This window comes from Gobius niger (genome assembly GCF_951799975.1).
Source record: "Gobius niger genome assembly, chromosome: 17".
Taxonomy (NCBI): domain Eukaryota; kingdom Metazoa; phylum Chordata; class Actinopteri; order Gobiiformes; family Gobiidae; genus Gobius; species Gobius niger.
This window is the reverse complement of record NC_136868.1, coordinates 22,586,139-22,604,150: the sequence shown is the minus strand read 5'-3', so window position 1 is coordinate 22,604,150 and position 18,012 is coordinate 22,586,139. Positions and strand designations below refer to the sequence as shown.

Genomic DNA, 18,012 nt, shown 5'->3' with positions numbered 1-18,012 from the left:
GAAGTTATGGAGGAAAGAAGAGCATGTTAAGAGAAGTGGTGCTAAATATTTGGCAGCAGGATGGGGCTGCGCGGTGTGTTCCAGTAACCTTTGTCTGTCTTGTCATGGCGTCGTGCTGCCTGCGGAGGGCAGCCCTGTACCTGTGACTCTGCTGGAGTACTAAACAAAAAATTAAAGTTAGATGGTTTTACAGTGAGTATTTATTTATTCATTTTTCACAAATAGATAACATTTTACTGTTTTGCTTTTATTTATTGTATGTGTGATTAGGGAACTTTATATCAAAATAACAATGCCAAACACAAAATGCTGTTCATGTGTGTTCTTTTGAGCTAATAAAACAGGGCATTATATATTCATCCACTGATTTACCCCTGGTTTTGCCCTGTGTGCGGGTGATATAGTTGTCCTACAGACGTGCAGTCGCTCGGGCCAGCAGAGCATGTCATCAGACTGTATCCAAGTTATGGATATAATCAATAGTGTGTTGGTCTTCCTATTGATTTTTGCCTTATGGGGGCGCTTTGTGTGAGTGAGCCCTTGCACTTACAGCAGCTAAAACAACTGTTCCTGCTCTGATTTGTCTCTTTGTTTGTGTTGCTCAGTCGATCCCGCGCTGAAAGTTTTTGATTTGTGCATTTTGTCACTAAAGATGTGTATTTTGGACGCAATACAAAACATATCTATAGGGATGAGAGTGAACGCATTTAGACTAATGAGACATAATGACTGTCACACTTCACTCCGTTTTGACATAACCAGGGCTAACAGCTGTGTGCAAACTTTCCCATATACAGTAAGTAGGAAAAAGTGTGCCCTTAATTTTACCTTGAGTCAGCCAGACATTACTTGTGCTTTTATAACCATCTGCGGTCCCCGTACTTGTTGTTTATTTAGAAGGAAGAAAATAAATGGCATATAAGCACACCCATATTGGCTTGTGTTTTGCCTAACGCTGTCGCCTTTATGAGACCCCAGGGATTGGCTGCTTCTTGATTTTTCCTAAAACACCCAGTGCATCAAGTGTTCCCTCTACAGATTAAGGACTGAAGCTGTACCTCAGGGCGCCCGACAATGCAAGCCGCAGCAATTTGCAACGGAATTGGTCGGACAAGATGTGATTTAGAGAAAACGTGAAGCGGGGCAAAATATACAAAATATTTAAAGTGTTTTTGCCCCCCCCCCCTCCTCTGTGTCACTCATGCGCGTAACTATAAAATATTCACCCCCTCCGCCCACATCATGCAAATGTTTAATGAAAGTAAAACATACGATAAACCTTGTAGCTCATTTGTATTTCCCTCAGAAAGTCATATTAGAGCAAGTCTGTTTATTTAGTAGAGATTGCACACGAAATGGAAGAACACAGATATTATCTAAGCTTTAAGTTTTTTAGTTTTTTTTCAAATGATTAGTTAGCTTAGTGGGATAATGCTGGTGGTAAAAATGGAAGTAGGGCCGTCACGATAATTACGATATCGGCTTATCGTTCAATAAATAACAGATAAACGATATATTTTTGGGCTCGATATTTATCCTCTGTACATTTATTAGCATTCCCCCTGTTTTTTCTTTGTAAATTTCTCTGATTTCTAAATTGAGTTTCATTATATATTCATGTTTATTGCAGCTTTGTCTGGTATTTCAGGATATGATGTCGCACTTTTAGAACAAAGGTTTACTCATTTATACGCCTATCTGGTATCATTAGTCAATCATCGTTTATCGCGATACTTTCCTGCCTCAATATATCGAACTTCAAATTTGTTATCGTGACAGGCCTAAGTGGAAGTTTTACAATTAATAAAAGGAAACAAAAACTTGAAAATGTATCAGTGGATAATTGTGTGTCGGGATGTAGGAAAAGGGAGGATTGCATGTTTACCTCTTCTCTCATCCTGTTCCAATTTGCAATAAAGAAGTAGAAAAATCAATTTCACAAAACATGTCAAATCCGTGAAAACTAGGTACAAATCTTGTTAGCTATATTTGTAGAGAGATGGGTAGTGTACTGTTAATTACCTTATTATATATAGCAAGCATACGTATATGTACAAGCAATCGTTACATTTGAATAAGTAGCATCCTGTTCAGTTACAGTATTACAGCATTGCCACACAACAAACAAGCTCTGCTCTGAATGACTTGCCCCTGTTCAAACTTTCAGGTCAATACTGTGATAGGTAAATCTGTCCCATTTATTTATGAAACACACGCACACGCGCACACACACACACACACACACACACACACACACACACACACACACACACACACACACACTTTAATGAGTTTCTTGGATAATTATGAGATGATACAAACAAAACAAACAAAATAAATGCGTGACACAATTGTTTGCAATACGGTTGCTTGGGAAAAATAGCTCTCCCTTTTGAGAAAAAAAAAAAAAGTCCAGTGTTTGCCTCGCAATCTCAATTACCGGCGGCGGCATTAAAACAATATTCAAACGGGATACCAAGGTCAGCGCCGACTCCCACCACGCTCGGAGATGGCACTTCTAATGAGCACACAGCACCGCCTTTTTAAGTAGTATATTTATAGTGTGTTTTGTCTCAACTTGTACTTATTCTTCCCCTTTTCATCTCCCGCCGTATTGCCGCCGAACAGTGATAGATCTCATGATAACACGATTTAACCGGAGAATGCTTTACAGATGGCGCCTTCATTTAAGGTATTAGTGTCAAGGCTTTTCGGGGATGGAAATGCTCTTATTAAAATGGTCACCTAAGTCGACGTGAAATAAACCGCGGGCGAGGCTGATTTAGAATACGCATGCGTATGTTGGATTTAGCAGGACAACACTGACACTTGAAGGAGCAGGGGCTGATTGTGGGGTTTGAAATATTATAGCACCAAAGAGATCGGGCGTTCAAAAGCCAGGCAGGGCTGGGTAAATAAAGTTGTGAGAATAATAGGCTTCCTGTCAAAAGAGGTGAGAGAATTCCTGTCATTGCTCACACTGCCACCCTTTAGACCTCTCCTTGTGTTAAACCCGCTGGCATTTATTTGCTTTAGAATTACCTGCCAGCTCAATTTAGTAATAGGCCATGTCATAAGAAAGCAAACGGTCCCCCTCTCGCTCCTCCTCGCTCGGCTTTTGTATCTTACGTGTTATTGTGTGAATGGCTAAGAATGCACGGTACGACAAAGCCGCTCCTTTATGTGGATTGTTATGGTTTAATTTTTTAATATGATTTCTTTTTAAAACAGTCTTTTCAGGTATGTTGCTCAATCGCTTGTGTTCACGCGACGTACGTTTCAAGAAGAAGAACCTGGAGTTTAACCTTTTGACCCCCACGTGAACCGAGCATATTTACTCCAGTTTGGCTTTACCAAAAATGTAAACGCCTCTTGGGAAAAAAAGTGTCAACATAGCGTCAAAAATACAACAAAGTAAGTGACCACAAAGCGACAAAAGAGCAACATATGAGCGACAAAAGCATGACAGAAAACAATGAAAAAGTGACAAAAAAGCAACAACAAAAAAAAAACAGGAAAAATATCTGTTTATATCATATTTGTTGGCCTTTTGGATTTGGGGAAAGCTGAACTGGAGCCAGTGTCCTCGGTTAAGGCGGGGGTTAAGAGGTTAAGGGTGAGGTGAAGAACAGGCTTTATGGTTAATATTGTTCCATTTTAGCCGTGTTTTTTTCATATCTTGTTTTATTATTTGGATTTTACTATGTATTTTGGAAAGTTCCCTTCTCTGTCAGACGTGATGTTTTTTTAGTGTTTTTTTTTTTACTAGCATTAAAGCGTGCTGGCATTATTCAGTCCCATAGTCGGCATTGTTGTCATTTGAAAGGACTTTTATGCAATGGCAAGTTTATAGATTTTAATCCCTAAACATTACTGTATTTTCCCTATATTTTCCTTTCAAAAACAGTGAAGCGCCCATAGAGGTAGGATATAGCCCCGTGCCCTCCATCTGAAATTATTACATCAAATCCAAGAACATCGTGAACGTAACCCACTCCATGCCTCTCCGTGACCTCGTTCTTCCACACGTCCAGGAACAGCTCAAGACAGCCAAAATTACCCCGCGTCGAAAACAATGACCGGTGCTATTTATAAGTTCACAACCTTGCCTTTTGTGTTGCTTGACATCACTGCTCGCACCTCTGTCGGCTGACGGGGACTTTTCCTTACGCTTACCCCGCTTTGATGTGCCGTATACTTTGCAGGTAATTAGGGAGAGCCGGGTCAGAGCGGGGCGGGTGGTGGGTGGCTCTGTGTGGCCTAGCTGTTGGTGCTCTTTGACGATATTGTGCTTGTTTTGTAAGATGGTTAAAAGAAAAGTGTAATGCTTACTACTCTTTGTGAAAAACGCTGAAAAAAAATACCTCTCTGCATGTATTTTAAAGCAATTCATGATTAGGTAATTTAAAAGATATACATTATTTTCTCCCTCTCTTCCTTTTAAAAAAGAACATTGTGGATCATTAAAGGACATCCAAACAAGATCTCAACATTCAAGTTTACAAATATTTATTTTTTTGTCTATATTTATATTTAATCTCTAAAGGTTCACCAGTGTATGGAGAGATATAAAATAATTTTAAATTCCTAACCTGATAATCCATCAAACCGTGCACAGTATAACACCAGTGCCAAGTTACGCTGCAGCTTTTGTTTCACATTTGTGTTTATTGTACTTTTTGTGCAGAGGGAAGTTTTTGCAAAAAGTTTTGAAATCAAACATTTTGGAACAAACCAAAATTCAATTTGCGATTCAATTGGAACCAGATTAGTTTTCTTGCTCAGGCCGCGCGGGCGCTTGATTTACTTGTGTTCGCCTGCCCACGAGACTTACTGCTTGTAAACAGGGTGCGTTCATTAAGAGGCCATTTAGCACAATGTAAATCCCTGGCGGAGATGATTTATGGGTGCTGTGTGGCGGCATCGAGAGAGCGCTGTGGCTACATGAGTGTTTGCCTGCTGCTGTGGTATTGTGTGTGTGAGAAAAAGTGACCACGGGAGGCGCGGGAAAACAACAGCGGGAAACTGATTGTCCTCATTGGTCAAGTGCTTTTCTCAATCTGACCCCGTTTTCTTTTCCCTCGCAGTGAAGATATGCACTTTGCCAGGCAGTGTTTAGAGACACATGCTGATTCCTATTAATCTGTTTCTCATCGAGGGCAAAGGAGTGAGGGATGTGTGTGTGGAGGGGGCCGTAGGTAAAACATTGGACCTGAAAGCTCTGTCTGACAGACTGCACCAGGCCTGGCCTTTTTTACACTGAGCAGATGTGGTCTCCCACTTGTTTTGCTTAGTAATTATCCCTCATTAAGTGAAAGCATGTGCCAATCAAACGGCTGGAGAGTGAGAGCAGGACCCGGGCCAGAGAGCTACAGGGAGGTACACAGACCCATAGCCTCAGCTTTTTTTCAAGCAGTGCCATTTCAGAATCATTACTAGATTAAAGGCAAGGCCCTGGCAGCTTCAGAGAGAGAGGGCAGCTGCAGCTGCACTGATAGCATTATTATGGTTCATTTGACTTTCTAGTGGTTACAAATTTGATGATTATCACATTTAACACTTGCCATGTTCAATGAGAGTGTAATGGCATGTTGAACAGTTTTCTAACCACGAGGTATGGTGGCTAAATTAGTGCAATGTTAGATTTATGAATATATATTTCATCAACAAAATAAACGTATGTGAATTTGCATGTAAGTGTAAGCACTAGATATTGCATCCATTTGTCTCATATGTCTCATGTCAGGCTAAAAAACAGATCTATCATGATTTAACAAAGAGAGATAATCTAAGGAAAGAGAAAGAGTGACATAGAGGAAATACTGAGTTAGGATTTGTACATGTTCAAATGAAATTTAAAGATAAAAAACATCGTCAAGGAAAAGCATATTTATTAATGATAAATGGTATACAGTATGATTAAAAGTGTACAACAATTGACTATCACCATAAAATTTCTCATACAGTAATCTCTTGTTGCTGAAAATAACAGTATGTGGTGCATTAAGGCAACACAGAGAATGAAAGATTCTCTCTTCCAAAAAACAGGACAAAGAAAAGCCAAAAAATGAAGATATATGAAGTCTTCATGTCGATGAGTTACCATTCATTTTCACTTTGAAGTCTCGCGGACCGTAGTGAAGTGTGATTGCATGTGACAGTCGCCGTGTCTGCCACTTTATCATGATGGATACACCCCGCCTCGGCACTGCTTCTGCCTGCTGCACACTCGTACATGCACATATTATGTACATGCAGTGAAAGAACATGAACATGAAGTCAGTACCATTTCAATCAACATGCATTTGCTCTCCTTACTGTATTATAGCAGGCTAATTCTTAAACATCATTACAATTAGTACGTTAAGACTGTACTTAAACAGTAATATAAGACAGTAAATTACGTCTACAAGTTACTACAACACCAAAAACAAAACAGAATCTTTTATTTCTATACTCTTGTAGATAATTCAAAACAATTCTCCTTGCATAATGCATTTACGTGGCATTGCACTCTCTCCCAGATCTCACCATTATGTCATCACACATCCAATTATAGTTGTGAAATAAAACACATAAAGTTCAAACTTTACATGCAGCATCTTGCTAGTCAAGGGTATTGCTGCAGAGTTTTGTCAACAATGCTGTTTTCGATGAGTTCGAACATTGGTATGTGCCATGTTATTTTAAATTTGTTTTCATGCCAACCAAATGTATGCATATGAAGTGGTGAGGCGTTCACTAGTGCAGACCGAATACACCAATGAAACCAAGGACGAGCATAGGTTCACTCTCTACGTTTGCAGAAAAAAAAAAGTCCTTTGTTTTAAGCACACTTAAAACAGGAGATATTTAAAGTGGGATTCTGTCGACGGTGGGGAAGTGTTTTCACATTTGGTTTTAATTCTTGCACTGGTCCATCTCCTGTCAGGCCTTTTTTATGTAGGAGAAAGCAGGGCAGATATACAGAATTTTGTAGTGTGTGGGTTTGCTTTACTCTGGTCAAATATATTTTCCAATATTAAATGTTAAGGGGGTTAAGGTTAACAATTGAATTAAGTATGCATACAGTCAGTTTATTTTTCTTTATTTTACATGTGTATGTAACTTTTGTTAACATCGCTATCTTCCACTGCTTCTTGATTTACAACAAGCCATTATTTTCTGTCAATGGAAAACTAAACTGCCCTCGAAGATTGACAGCGGGATCAAATACAGTTTGACGGGGAGATGCTCCAGGAAGGCCCCTTGCATCCATAAGTGTTTTAATTAAACAGCTCCTAGCTCTGGCAGCGCGCTCTCCCTCCCCAGTTCAAAGCCTCCCGCCCTGACCCATGTGTTAAAAGTTTGTATCACTTTTCCGCGGCCGTGTTTTGCTTGGCGCCGAAGACATGCAACCCCAAATTGTCTTGTTTAAAAGCCCGTTTGTTTACAGTTCACTCTCCTCTCTTGCGCGCTCTCACCCCTGCCTAGCTTATATACCACATGTGCCGTGCAATCAATTTGAGGTTGTAGCGAGCCTCCCCTATTGGTCAGCGCATCAAAACCCCAAATCCTGCTATCCTGTTAGTATTAGCAAATGGCCCGCAGTCCACAATTCCCTCATCCTCCATCCTTCAACTTTATTTAAACGTTAAAAGATGTCAAATTGAGTGCTCATCTGTTACTTCATCAATAACATTTGTCCGTCTGATATAAAATCAATACGACACGGTGACACAAAGCCGGACCAATGGTAAATGTGGCGTCATTTATCATTGACTGGCAATAGAGACATGTCACAATCGATTTTTTGTTGTCCCCACACGTGCTTACTCTAGCTCTCCCTCTGTCCTCTTTACCATTTATAATAGTAGTAACCTGAAAAAATGAATGGCATGGCATGACCGGCCAGCCTCGCCAAAAGTCGAGGGGTTTGCTGATTTTAAGATGCCTTTTCATTTTAAAAACAAAAGATGAGGAGATGGATGGACGGATGAGTGGATGAATGAAAGAAGAGGAGTGTCTCTAGGTCAAACGGCTTGGATGTTTTAAGTCAGCCCTGATGTCGTCTTTAATTCACTTTTTGGGTTTAGCGTTGATTATCTGTGTCTTTTCTTGACCTTGAATGGTGCTGTTTTTAGTTCGGTAAATTTACACTCAGTGGGAATATGTTTTTTGTTTTGTTAACGTTATTAGAGCACATTTTGTTGCTTACAGTAGTGAGTGAGTTTAAATGTTACCACAGGTTATTTGCATCTCAACACCATATCACTACATGTCTCTGATAGCCCGAATGAGAATTTTTTTTAAAATGTTTTCTCTGCTTTGTATGTTTCTTTATCTGTTGGAGATTAATAATGTTATAAGTGAAATAGAATGAATCACATGGATTATCTTGATTCAAAAGAGATGACCAATGTGATGCCTCATGTTACCAACACATGAGACAACAAAAATTGTATGTGCCATATTTTCTGAACTATAAGTCGCTGTGAAAAAAAAAAAAACATGTATAAGTCGCTCCGGAGTATAAGTCGCACCAGCCACCCTGATGCACCGTTGACGAGCGTCAAGCACCCATTTGCAAACTCGTTTCTCTAGCTGTGGCCATCTAGATTTTCGCCTGCGATTAGCTATTTTTGTTTTCTTCACTGCAGTAAGAGTAACCTCCGCTTTTTGCCAGTCCCTCACAAGTTTCTTGCTCAATCCAAATTTTCTTTCTGCTTTCTGCGTTTTTGGCTGTATATTTCACTATTTGCATCTTGTATTCTGCAGAATATGATTTTCTTTATGGGGGCATTTGTGTTCAGTCTTAGCAGATACTGGTACACAAGCCTAGAGGGGCCTCTAGTAGCTATCAGTGTGAAAATAACAAACATGTGAAAAATTATATATTTTGATATATAAGTCGCACCCCCAGCCACACTATGAAAAAAATTGCCCTTGTAGTCCAGAAAATGTACTCCTCGTCATCACCTCCGAATTGTGACTCAGTTCCATCACTGACTTTGTGTATAAACCTTGGCCTTCAGCATACAATAGCCTGACCTCAAGCTTCTTACCTCATGACTTTTGTCCAGTGTATTGTTGTGAACTGGCCCTATAAAGAATTACTACGTATATTTGGGCACGTCCGATATGGATATTTTAAGTGATTTCATTTGATGTAGCTTTTTTTTATCGCTCAAGTAGCCTATAGCCAAACATTTATTATAGTAAAGGTTTCAATCATAGAAATACATAGAAATATAGCTAATAGAGGTTGATGCCGAATATTGGGATTTTGATTGGTTGATGCTGATATGCACTTTCGGTTCTGGAGACATCAGTCTTTTTATTGGCCAATAGGTTGCGTTCACTTCACGTGCCATCACAACATTGTAAAGAGCCTATAGTTTAAAATTGAGGAGAGCTGAAAATTATATACTGGTAACTGGCGAACTGCAGATTTTTTTTGTCTTAGTTTATTTACTGGTAGAATCCACATGAAACAAAAACTGTCTCAAAGTTCATCGTCTCCTCTGTCAGCACATATAAACTAATGTCCAATTATTATCTCTGAAAGGCGTCCACAGGCGGTGACAATATGCAAAAACATGAGCGTGATGTTGTCCAGTAGAAAGCACTTCCAGCCATAAGAATAATGGGGCAGGTTTGTGAATCCAATCTCTAACAAATACTGATGAGGAAAAACATTTGTCAATTTTCGTTTTAGAGATTTCTGCATTTCTCATAGAGTTGTATCAGCCCCTGCCCTCCAACTGACATTATGACATCATCACATTCTATAACGCGAACGCCACCTATAGCTGATATTGTAAAGTACCCAAATATTGTCCCGATATAACGGTCGGGCCCTAGACTATATCATAAATGCTAAAACCTCAACAGCTTTTAACTGGGAATTTATTTTTGGTTTGCCAACTATTAAAATGAAACTTACAAAATTAAGGAAAATGTATTTGATGAGAACGATTAAACTACTGTACTTTACAGAACAGGAATGGAATATAATTAGGTTACATAAAATTACAAAAAGGCAAAAAAAAAACATAAAGCATCAAGCAAACCAAGTGCCAACCTCATTGTATTTCTTATACTCAGAGAGCAACCCTGCAGGAAAGCGTAAATATAATCTTATTTCATAAGATAAAAAGTTGGACAAAATGTAAAAAGACTATTCAGATTTTTTTTTAACAAAAAATCATCCTCCTGCATTACACAGTTGCTGTACTGATTTTGTTGCTCAAAATGAGCATGTTGCAAACCACCAATTTGCATTTGCAGACTTGAGCTTTTGGTCAATATTTTTAACCTCTTGTGGTACGCGGTAATGCTCGGTGTCACACTCCCCTCCACAGTTTGTCGCCGGTGGCTTTTGTGCCATGTGTGTACTAGAGCAGCGGTGCAGCGGTGGTGAGCAACATCTGTTTCGGGCTTGTTGTTCCCCTTGGCTGCTTTTCAATTGGATTTCCTCAAGCAGGGCCAAAAGCTGTCACCTCTGCCAGGCTCTGTTAGCGATCACCGTCCGCCCCTATATTAAGTAGGTGGTTCAGGGCTAAGCTAATAACTCTCCCTCCTCTCTCGAGCCGTCGCATACCGCTGCGCTGGCGCTGCTGCCGGGCCGGCTTCACTGAGAGCTTGTTTGGATGCTCGTGCGTGTGTGCGCGGCGCGAGAGATGCTGGCCTGGGGGTCCTCTACTCAAAGTGACAGCCTCAACTGCCTAGATGTGTGAGTTTGAGGGGAAGCAAGAAGAGGAGCGGCTTTTTTTCCTTTCCTTTTTTTTTTGCAAACAATGAATGATCTACGTGTGCTCCTAATGTGCAACAGAATAGGAAGAGGATGGAAACTTGGACCTTAGATTCACCTTGATACATTGAGTGCATGATGTCGGTGTGATAAAAGCAGAATATGATCATTTTGGTTGGATTGTTGTGTTGCTCTTTTATGAACAGTGACAAAGGGAAAGTGCAGCTTGCTCTGGGGAGTTAAGGCATGCAGTGGAAATGAGAGGTATACAGTATACTGGTATTGACACATATTTTTAAGTTTTTGCTAATTGACTAATATTCAAAATGTATTCATATATTATACATTTTATTATTTTATTTATGGGTCTCTAGGCTTTGTGACATAGAGCTAGGCAGCCTTACTACCTGCTTGCTTGCCTTCTCCCAATGTCCTCTTGCGAGTCTCCCTCACCAGCTGGAGGAGGTATACAGAGCTGGGACTGAACCACAAACCTGCAAGGTATCAACTCCCCGTTTCACAACTCTTGACAGACACTTTGATTTGACATGCCATGAGCAGTTAAAGTGAAAGTTATGTATACATGTTAATTAAACTGTTTATGCATAGAGGGGTCAGAGACATTAGCAAGTCCCAGCGTAGAAGTGTGAATTTCTTCTCTTTCCCCCCATCGCAGCGTTTTAACCTCTTCTGTCTCTCATTTTGGTAATGGCAACCAGGTGCTAGGGCAGAATTTTTTCCTCCCCTTTTTCTTTTTTTTTTTTTTGCAAAGTGGAGATGCAGATAGCTCTATTTGTGAAAAGTGTCTCTGTGTGTTTGAATTTGGGCTGGGGTTTTGACGGCTGGTTCAGCTCGCTTAAATAGCTCTCATTTTTGGCATTGGGTGACACAGAGAGCCTGGAAAGCCTCTGAAAAGGATGCAGCTTTAGCAAAGCACTCGCACTGTATAATGTCAGCTCGAAAAGGTTGATTAATGTTGAAGCAGGCCAAATGTTTAAATTAAACCTTTCTTAGAAAAGCTTTTGTTTCATTTTGAAAATGACACCTGGAGCATTTTTTTCGTCTTTTTTTAAATCTATATATTTTCTTTTTCGTTTAAGGCATAGCTCATTACACAATTTTTGACATGACCAACAACAACCAAAAAAAACTAATTGATCATTCTCCAAAAAATACTGGATTTATTTTTTAACATATATTGTTTCGTAATAATATACTTTAACAAAGCTTTCTGTGCAGATAGCCACAGTAATGGCCAAGGACTGTGATGATGTTGGATTAATACTTTACATCTGGCACTATGAGATGAGCGTTTTATGCATCAAAATAGCATTTAATGATGATCTATTTTCTGAGGATGAACTTAACAAATATAAAAATATTTTGATGTTTGGTAAAAAGACATAGTTAACTGAAAACGGGCTGTCAGTATAAAGTGATGCACACTTTAAAATTCTCCATTCACTTTTCAAGTTGTCGCAAACAGAGGTTTTCTTAATTGATGTTGAAATTCCATTCGACTCTGCTATTAAGACAAGCTCTCAGAACACTGTCAAAATGAAGTGAATGTTTTCACTGCGATAAACACTCTAACGCACTCAGTGAATTCTTTTCAGAAAAAGCAGGGTGCAAGGACTACACTGGCACAATCAATTCATATTTAAACAAAAAACATTTGAAAAGGAAGTTGCACCAATACAAGTGGTTATCTGCAAACTGTTTCAAGATCCGAATCACAGCAAAAAATTACAATATATATATACCGTATATACCCACCCCATATTCTTTCTAAAAGCAGGTCCCTTGTATTTGAGTTCCTCTGCAGCCTCGGACAAAATAGTCTTGTTCACTTCAAACATCTTCTGCCCCTCGCATGTAGAGAACCTCTCTCGGGTAATATTTGTTTTTGGTTACTGTTTGTTAGCTTTAACTTTTTAAAGATACAATTGATTCCTAATTAGCTACGGCTAATGAATCTATGCATCAGTCTTTGATGTACAGTGAAGCAATACTTTGAAAGCTCATCGTTTGCATAAATTTGTTGCATTCGCTGCTGAGTTCAAAAGAAACAGGCCCGAGTTTAGAAAAGCACACGCCGATTTGAATAATGTGGCCCAATTTTCTGCTGTGTTTGTTTTTACTGGGAAAATTAATGAATTAACATTTTAAACAATCCATCATTACGTTTGCACTGGCGCTTATTTTTAACTCAATTATAATCTAATAGTTCATTTTCCCGCCATGTTCTCTCCACTTTGTTCAGCGCACAACAAAAGACTAATTGCAAATCAAGGGACTGATCAAAAACATGATAATCAAATTACAACAATGAGCCGAAAGTTGCAATTCTAATGCAATATAGTTGTTCTGCGTGTTAACCACCCACTGCGTGTCGATGCATTAGTGTATGATCTTGTTTTCCCATATGGAGTAAGTTTAGGCCCGTATACAATGGAAAATGGTAAAAAACTAGTATTAGGGCTGCTCGATCATTGAAAAAAGTCATAATCACGATTATTTCAATTCATAATGGAAATCACGATTATTCAAATGAATATTTGTTGCCTTTAGAAAAAAAATTCTGTTTTCTGAACAGTCACAAAAGTACAAATGATTTAAAGTATGCCTCAATTGAGGAGAGATCTCTTGTTTCACACCTTCCCCCTGCTGGCCAGCCCTCACACCTGCGCAAGTAAACTGAGCAGCGCGGCCTGATGACATCATCACGCAGCGCTGTTTGTTTTTATGTCATGAGCCATGACACGTAAAATGCCAAGGGAAAATAATCCGGCATGAAATAATGCAAGTTTGCTTTGCTTCGTGAGATTGCTTCGGATGGACAAGCGGGAGGGCATCCTTAAAGAGACTAGATGCAAGTTGGTCATTTTACGCTCACTACTGCCACCTCAGGTCTTACATGTAACTGCAGTCTCTATATTAAGCTTGTAAAGCTTAATATAGATGTAACACCTTTTTGAGTGACAGTGCAGGACTTTAGAGGCAGTTGTGGTGAAAAGGTCTGGGCTCATTCTACACATTAGGACATGGCTGGAGCATGTAGAGGGATAAAAATACATAGATTTAACACTTTTAAACTCCGTATAGTCCCTTTTAATAATATTTTTTGTTTCACCCAAATATTTACTAAAGCTACTACAATTTTTTTTCTTTTTCTTTTTGGGATGCATTGTGCTGAAGTGCTGTGTTGTCTGTCTAGTCAAGCCTGTTGTCTACTGTATTTTGTGTTGTTTTGCAAGTCTGTCGTTGTGTTAGTTGTTTGTTTGGGTTTTTGAATCATAAAGTAAAAAAACATAAAAAGATGTTATCGAACTTCAATTAATTGCACAGCCCTTACTAGTATTATATTTTGATCGACCACATTACCTCCTATCATGTCTTTCTTCTGCTCCTGTGGCCAATCATCTGTGTGCATCACTGTCTTCTCTATCCCTCAGCACTTTCAAACTTAACGTGATTAATTCATCTTGTCACTTTTCTTCCTCTTGGAATTGGTAATCAAAGCAACTTCACATATGCTACCACTGTTTACCCCGAGTTACGTATGTATACACGTTGTCATTCAATTTGGAGCAAAACATCTGTGATATTCGGTCAATTGGCAAACTGCAGCAAAACAATGTGTTTAATAAGTACCGTCTTGATGTTTCGCAGCAGAAATGACACACGCACATACTGTAGCTGGACACTTTAGATTGCTCTTTGCATCGATGGTCATCACGTCCCTTCTTAAAAAAAAAAAAAGGATTATAATAGAACAGAAATAGTAGAGCAATGCACTGTTAAAAAAAAGTTTGCCCCTCTAAACTCACATGAGGACATAAGGTTGTCTTATCAAAGATCTGCTACATCTATCAGCCTTGAAATTTATAGGATTTTACCTGTCTTTTCACTTTTTCACATAACATCTTTTGTGGCAGGGTTCAATCAGCGCTTTGTGTCTCACCCTTTCCATTGAAGCAGCAAGATTACATTATGGTTGTACATTCAATACTTGTACATTCAGCGGATGCCACAATAGATTGGAATGAAAAATAGCTTTTCTGTGACCACAAGTGCAGCCTTTATGCGTCCAAGGGCATGGCATTCTTGCGCCCTGGGTACTAGCTGCGGAGTTTCGTGAACATGAAATATCTTCCTTTATCTGTCTTTTTTCATTATGTTACCTCTGTTTTCACCTTTCCTTCAAAAGATATCCTTGATCGACTCGACTGGCATCGGCTGCTCTCTTTAAGGGCATTTGTACGTCTTTTTAGATTTGTTCTTAGCAGAGCTTGTCTCCTTTTAGTTTAGCTACTGTGTATGTGCTGCTTTTGTGTTTTTATTGGCACTTACTCATAGCTGTATATTTGTGTACCATACAAAAGAGAACAGTCCTTCGTGCTTAAGATTTCCCTTTTGATGGGGCTGTGGTGGACCTTGGATGAAAACTGCAATGGCTTTGTGGAAGCTGGAATGATGAACATCATATTGTATTTTAAACAAATGTTCCTGGGCCATCATAGTAGTCTATAGTCTGTGAGAAAAACTTCATCATTTTTTCTTTCATCTCTTGCTTTCTGTTAACCTTACACTGCAAATGAAATATTTTTTGGTTTTCTAACAACTATTACTAAAGAAAGGAATAAATGCACACTTTATTTGATAGGACATTACTGCGTGAATGTAGCCTGGCCAGTTCAATAGTGGTAGCATCTGCATGCAGAAGAGAGAGAGCTAGATATGCTGGGGCTTGAAAATATGCTGATATCCGATATGAACATAGAGACTTTCTTAAAAGTGGTTTTCTCTGAGTGAAAAAGTTAATGGTCCTTTTATCTCCATTGTGAGATCAATAAAGTGTGATCTTTTCTTGTGTTGATGTTAATAATGGAAAACATTTAAAATTTGATCACTGGCTTGTCAACACTATCCTTGGGACAGGCTATTTTACATTAATGTAAACAGCTCACATAAAGTGATCTGATAATTTCAACTTGTGCGTTAAAAATATGTCCGTTCAGTTACTCTTTATCAGCATTTTATAAACTAAAACACAAACACTTGGCCGCTTCATCAGTGGCTGATTTTATTAATTTGGCTACTTTAGGTATTTCAATCATAGTTTCTGACCCAGCCTTGATTAGTTGACATTAGCATTAGCATGCTCCCACTAGCTTTAGCATGATGTTGCTAGGGCTGGGCGATATGGACCAAAAGTCATATCCCAATATAATTTAGGTTGAATATCAATATACGATAGATATCCAGATATTTTTTCCGCAAAGTGAGATCTGTGAAATGAAATGTTCAGTCAAAGTCAAAGCCTAATCCGAGTAGTTTTATTGAAAACTCACAATAAAATGTAAACATAAACACTCTACAACAAAGCTCCATAAGGTGCACATTTAAATAAAAAAAGGTCTGAAATAAAAATAGCCTAGAAAATAAAACAGGGCAATCTTTTTCTGAGGGAAGCATTTATATATAAAAAAGATAACAAAATAAAGTGCTTAGTTTAAGATAAATTTGTTTAAAAATCAGCCTGAGATGACCTGTTTCTTTTTGTTAACTTAATAGCTTATCTGAATTTGAAATATCCCGATATATGCGATTTGGTCTAATCCCTTATCTCATTTAAAAATATATCGATATATTACCCAGCCCTAGATGTTGCTAGTCACAGCATTTTGTGCGGAGATCAAAAATACAGAGGTTCAATCTAGCAATTTCATTCCCCACAAATTTAGGTACAGGGTGCCCATATTCACTTGTGTTGTGTTTTTGAGGCACAGACCTGAACTTTAAGTCTGCTCCCTATTAATTTCTGTGACTAAATAAAATCCTCAAACATCACACGTGCCTTTGGATGAGATCGTTTACAACATCTTTCTGTATCAGCTGTTAATCCCACTTACAAATAACTGCCACATCCTAAAATGCAACTTCTTAGTTTAGTTTTTGTTTAGTAAATAATCTTATTCAATACAGATACAAATCTTTTCACATAACATGGAGCATAATGATGTGCTTTTGTCTTTTTGTTTTTCTTACATAATTTAATGAAATGTTTTTTAATGCATTTGACTTTTGCCAATTAATAAAGGTTCACATGACTTGACCACACATCAATATAAAATTGACCACTGGAAATAAGAGAGAAAACAACTGTAACAACTTTGTCCTCTTTCACTTTCCTTTCTTCCCCCCACTCTCTGTCTTTCTTTTTGCAGGGCCTGTTCATCTTCCTGATATATGGGGTGTACAACACAGAGGTAAGTCTGCATTGTGTCTCAAGGCTGTCGGAGTGAATGAGAGAAATGACAAGTTTCTGATGGGCTCCCTGCTTAAGCGGCGTGAGTGTGTGCGGCGGCGAGAGGAGGGATGGCGTTCAGGGGAGGGGACATCGTTTCCAGCGTCCCACTGCCCTTCATGCTTGGACTAACTTATATGCATCTGAGTCCCACCATTAAACACTGACACGCGGCACTTCTCAGCCACTCATTCCTCACCCACATTGGCTAATATTTCACTGCCTCTTTAAGTTTTTAAACTCACGGCCCTCCATTTAGCATCCTGACAAAGCCGCCGGCCAGGCCTCCGCACCGGGCTCCGCAGTGGTCGACGTATAGAGCAGGAGAGAAAAAAAAAGAAGAAGAGAAAAACGATATATGCAAGCGGCACTACACTATGAGGGAATATCACTCTGGTATTACCATTTAGATTTGTGGAGGCGGAGAGTGTCACAGTGAGGAGGAGGAGAGATTAAATGGATGAGATTCAAATCATTGAAATCACTCTTGGTCAAAAAGAGCATTTTATTCTCCCTAAAGCGGATGTACAGAATGGTGTGTTAGATATTGTATTTAAGAAATAAGATAAGAAACAAAGTAATTAATGTGTGATAATATTTTTAACTGTAAAGTTGAACATCCCTTCTTATAGGCACAATGTCTACTTTGCAACACAAAACAGCAAACTTATTTCATGTTTTAAGCAGCTCTTCAATTCTTAAATTGTCCATGTCACATTATGTGGAAAAACATCTGGGAGACAAAAATATATTGGACAGAAATATCTGTTTAATTATTCTTTTTTTCTTAACAGAGAAAGTAGATTCAATTAGTGAAGACAATACATGTCATATATAAAGGAATAGTCAATCTAATCTAATCAATCAATCTAATGAAGCCAAAGGTCTTAAAATAAATAAATACAATTAAGCGGCGTGCACATTTGCCTTTGATATGCTAAGGAATGCTGTTGCATTAACCAGTGTCCAA

General features: G+C 38.8%; 1 protein-coding gene across 1 annotated transcript in view; it reads left to right on the top strand.

Moving 5' to 3' along the window:
- Positions 1-18,012, top strand: part of LOC306977276 (adhesion G protein-coupled receptor D2) — a 58,961-nt gene that overhangs the window by 10,241 nt on the left and 30,708 nt on the right. Inside the window, exon 21 of the mRNA XM_079575513.1 lies at positions 16,963-17,004. Within this exon, the coding sequence (XP_079431639.1) occupies positions 16,963-17,004 (42 nt within the window). The remainder of the gene's footprint in view (positions 1-16,962; positions 17,005-18,012) is intronic.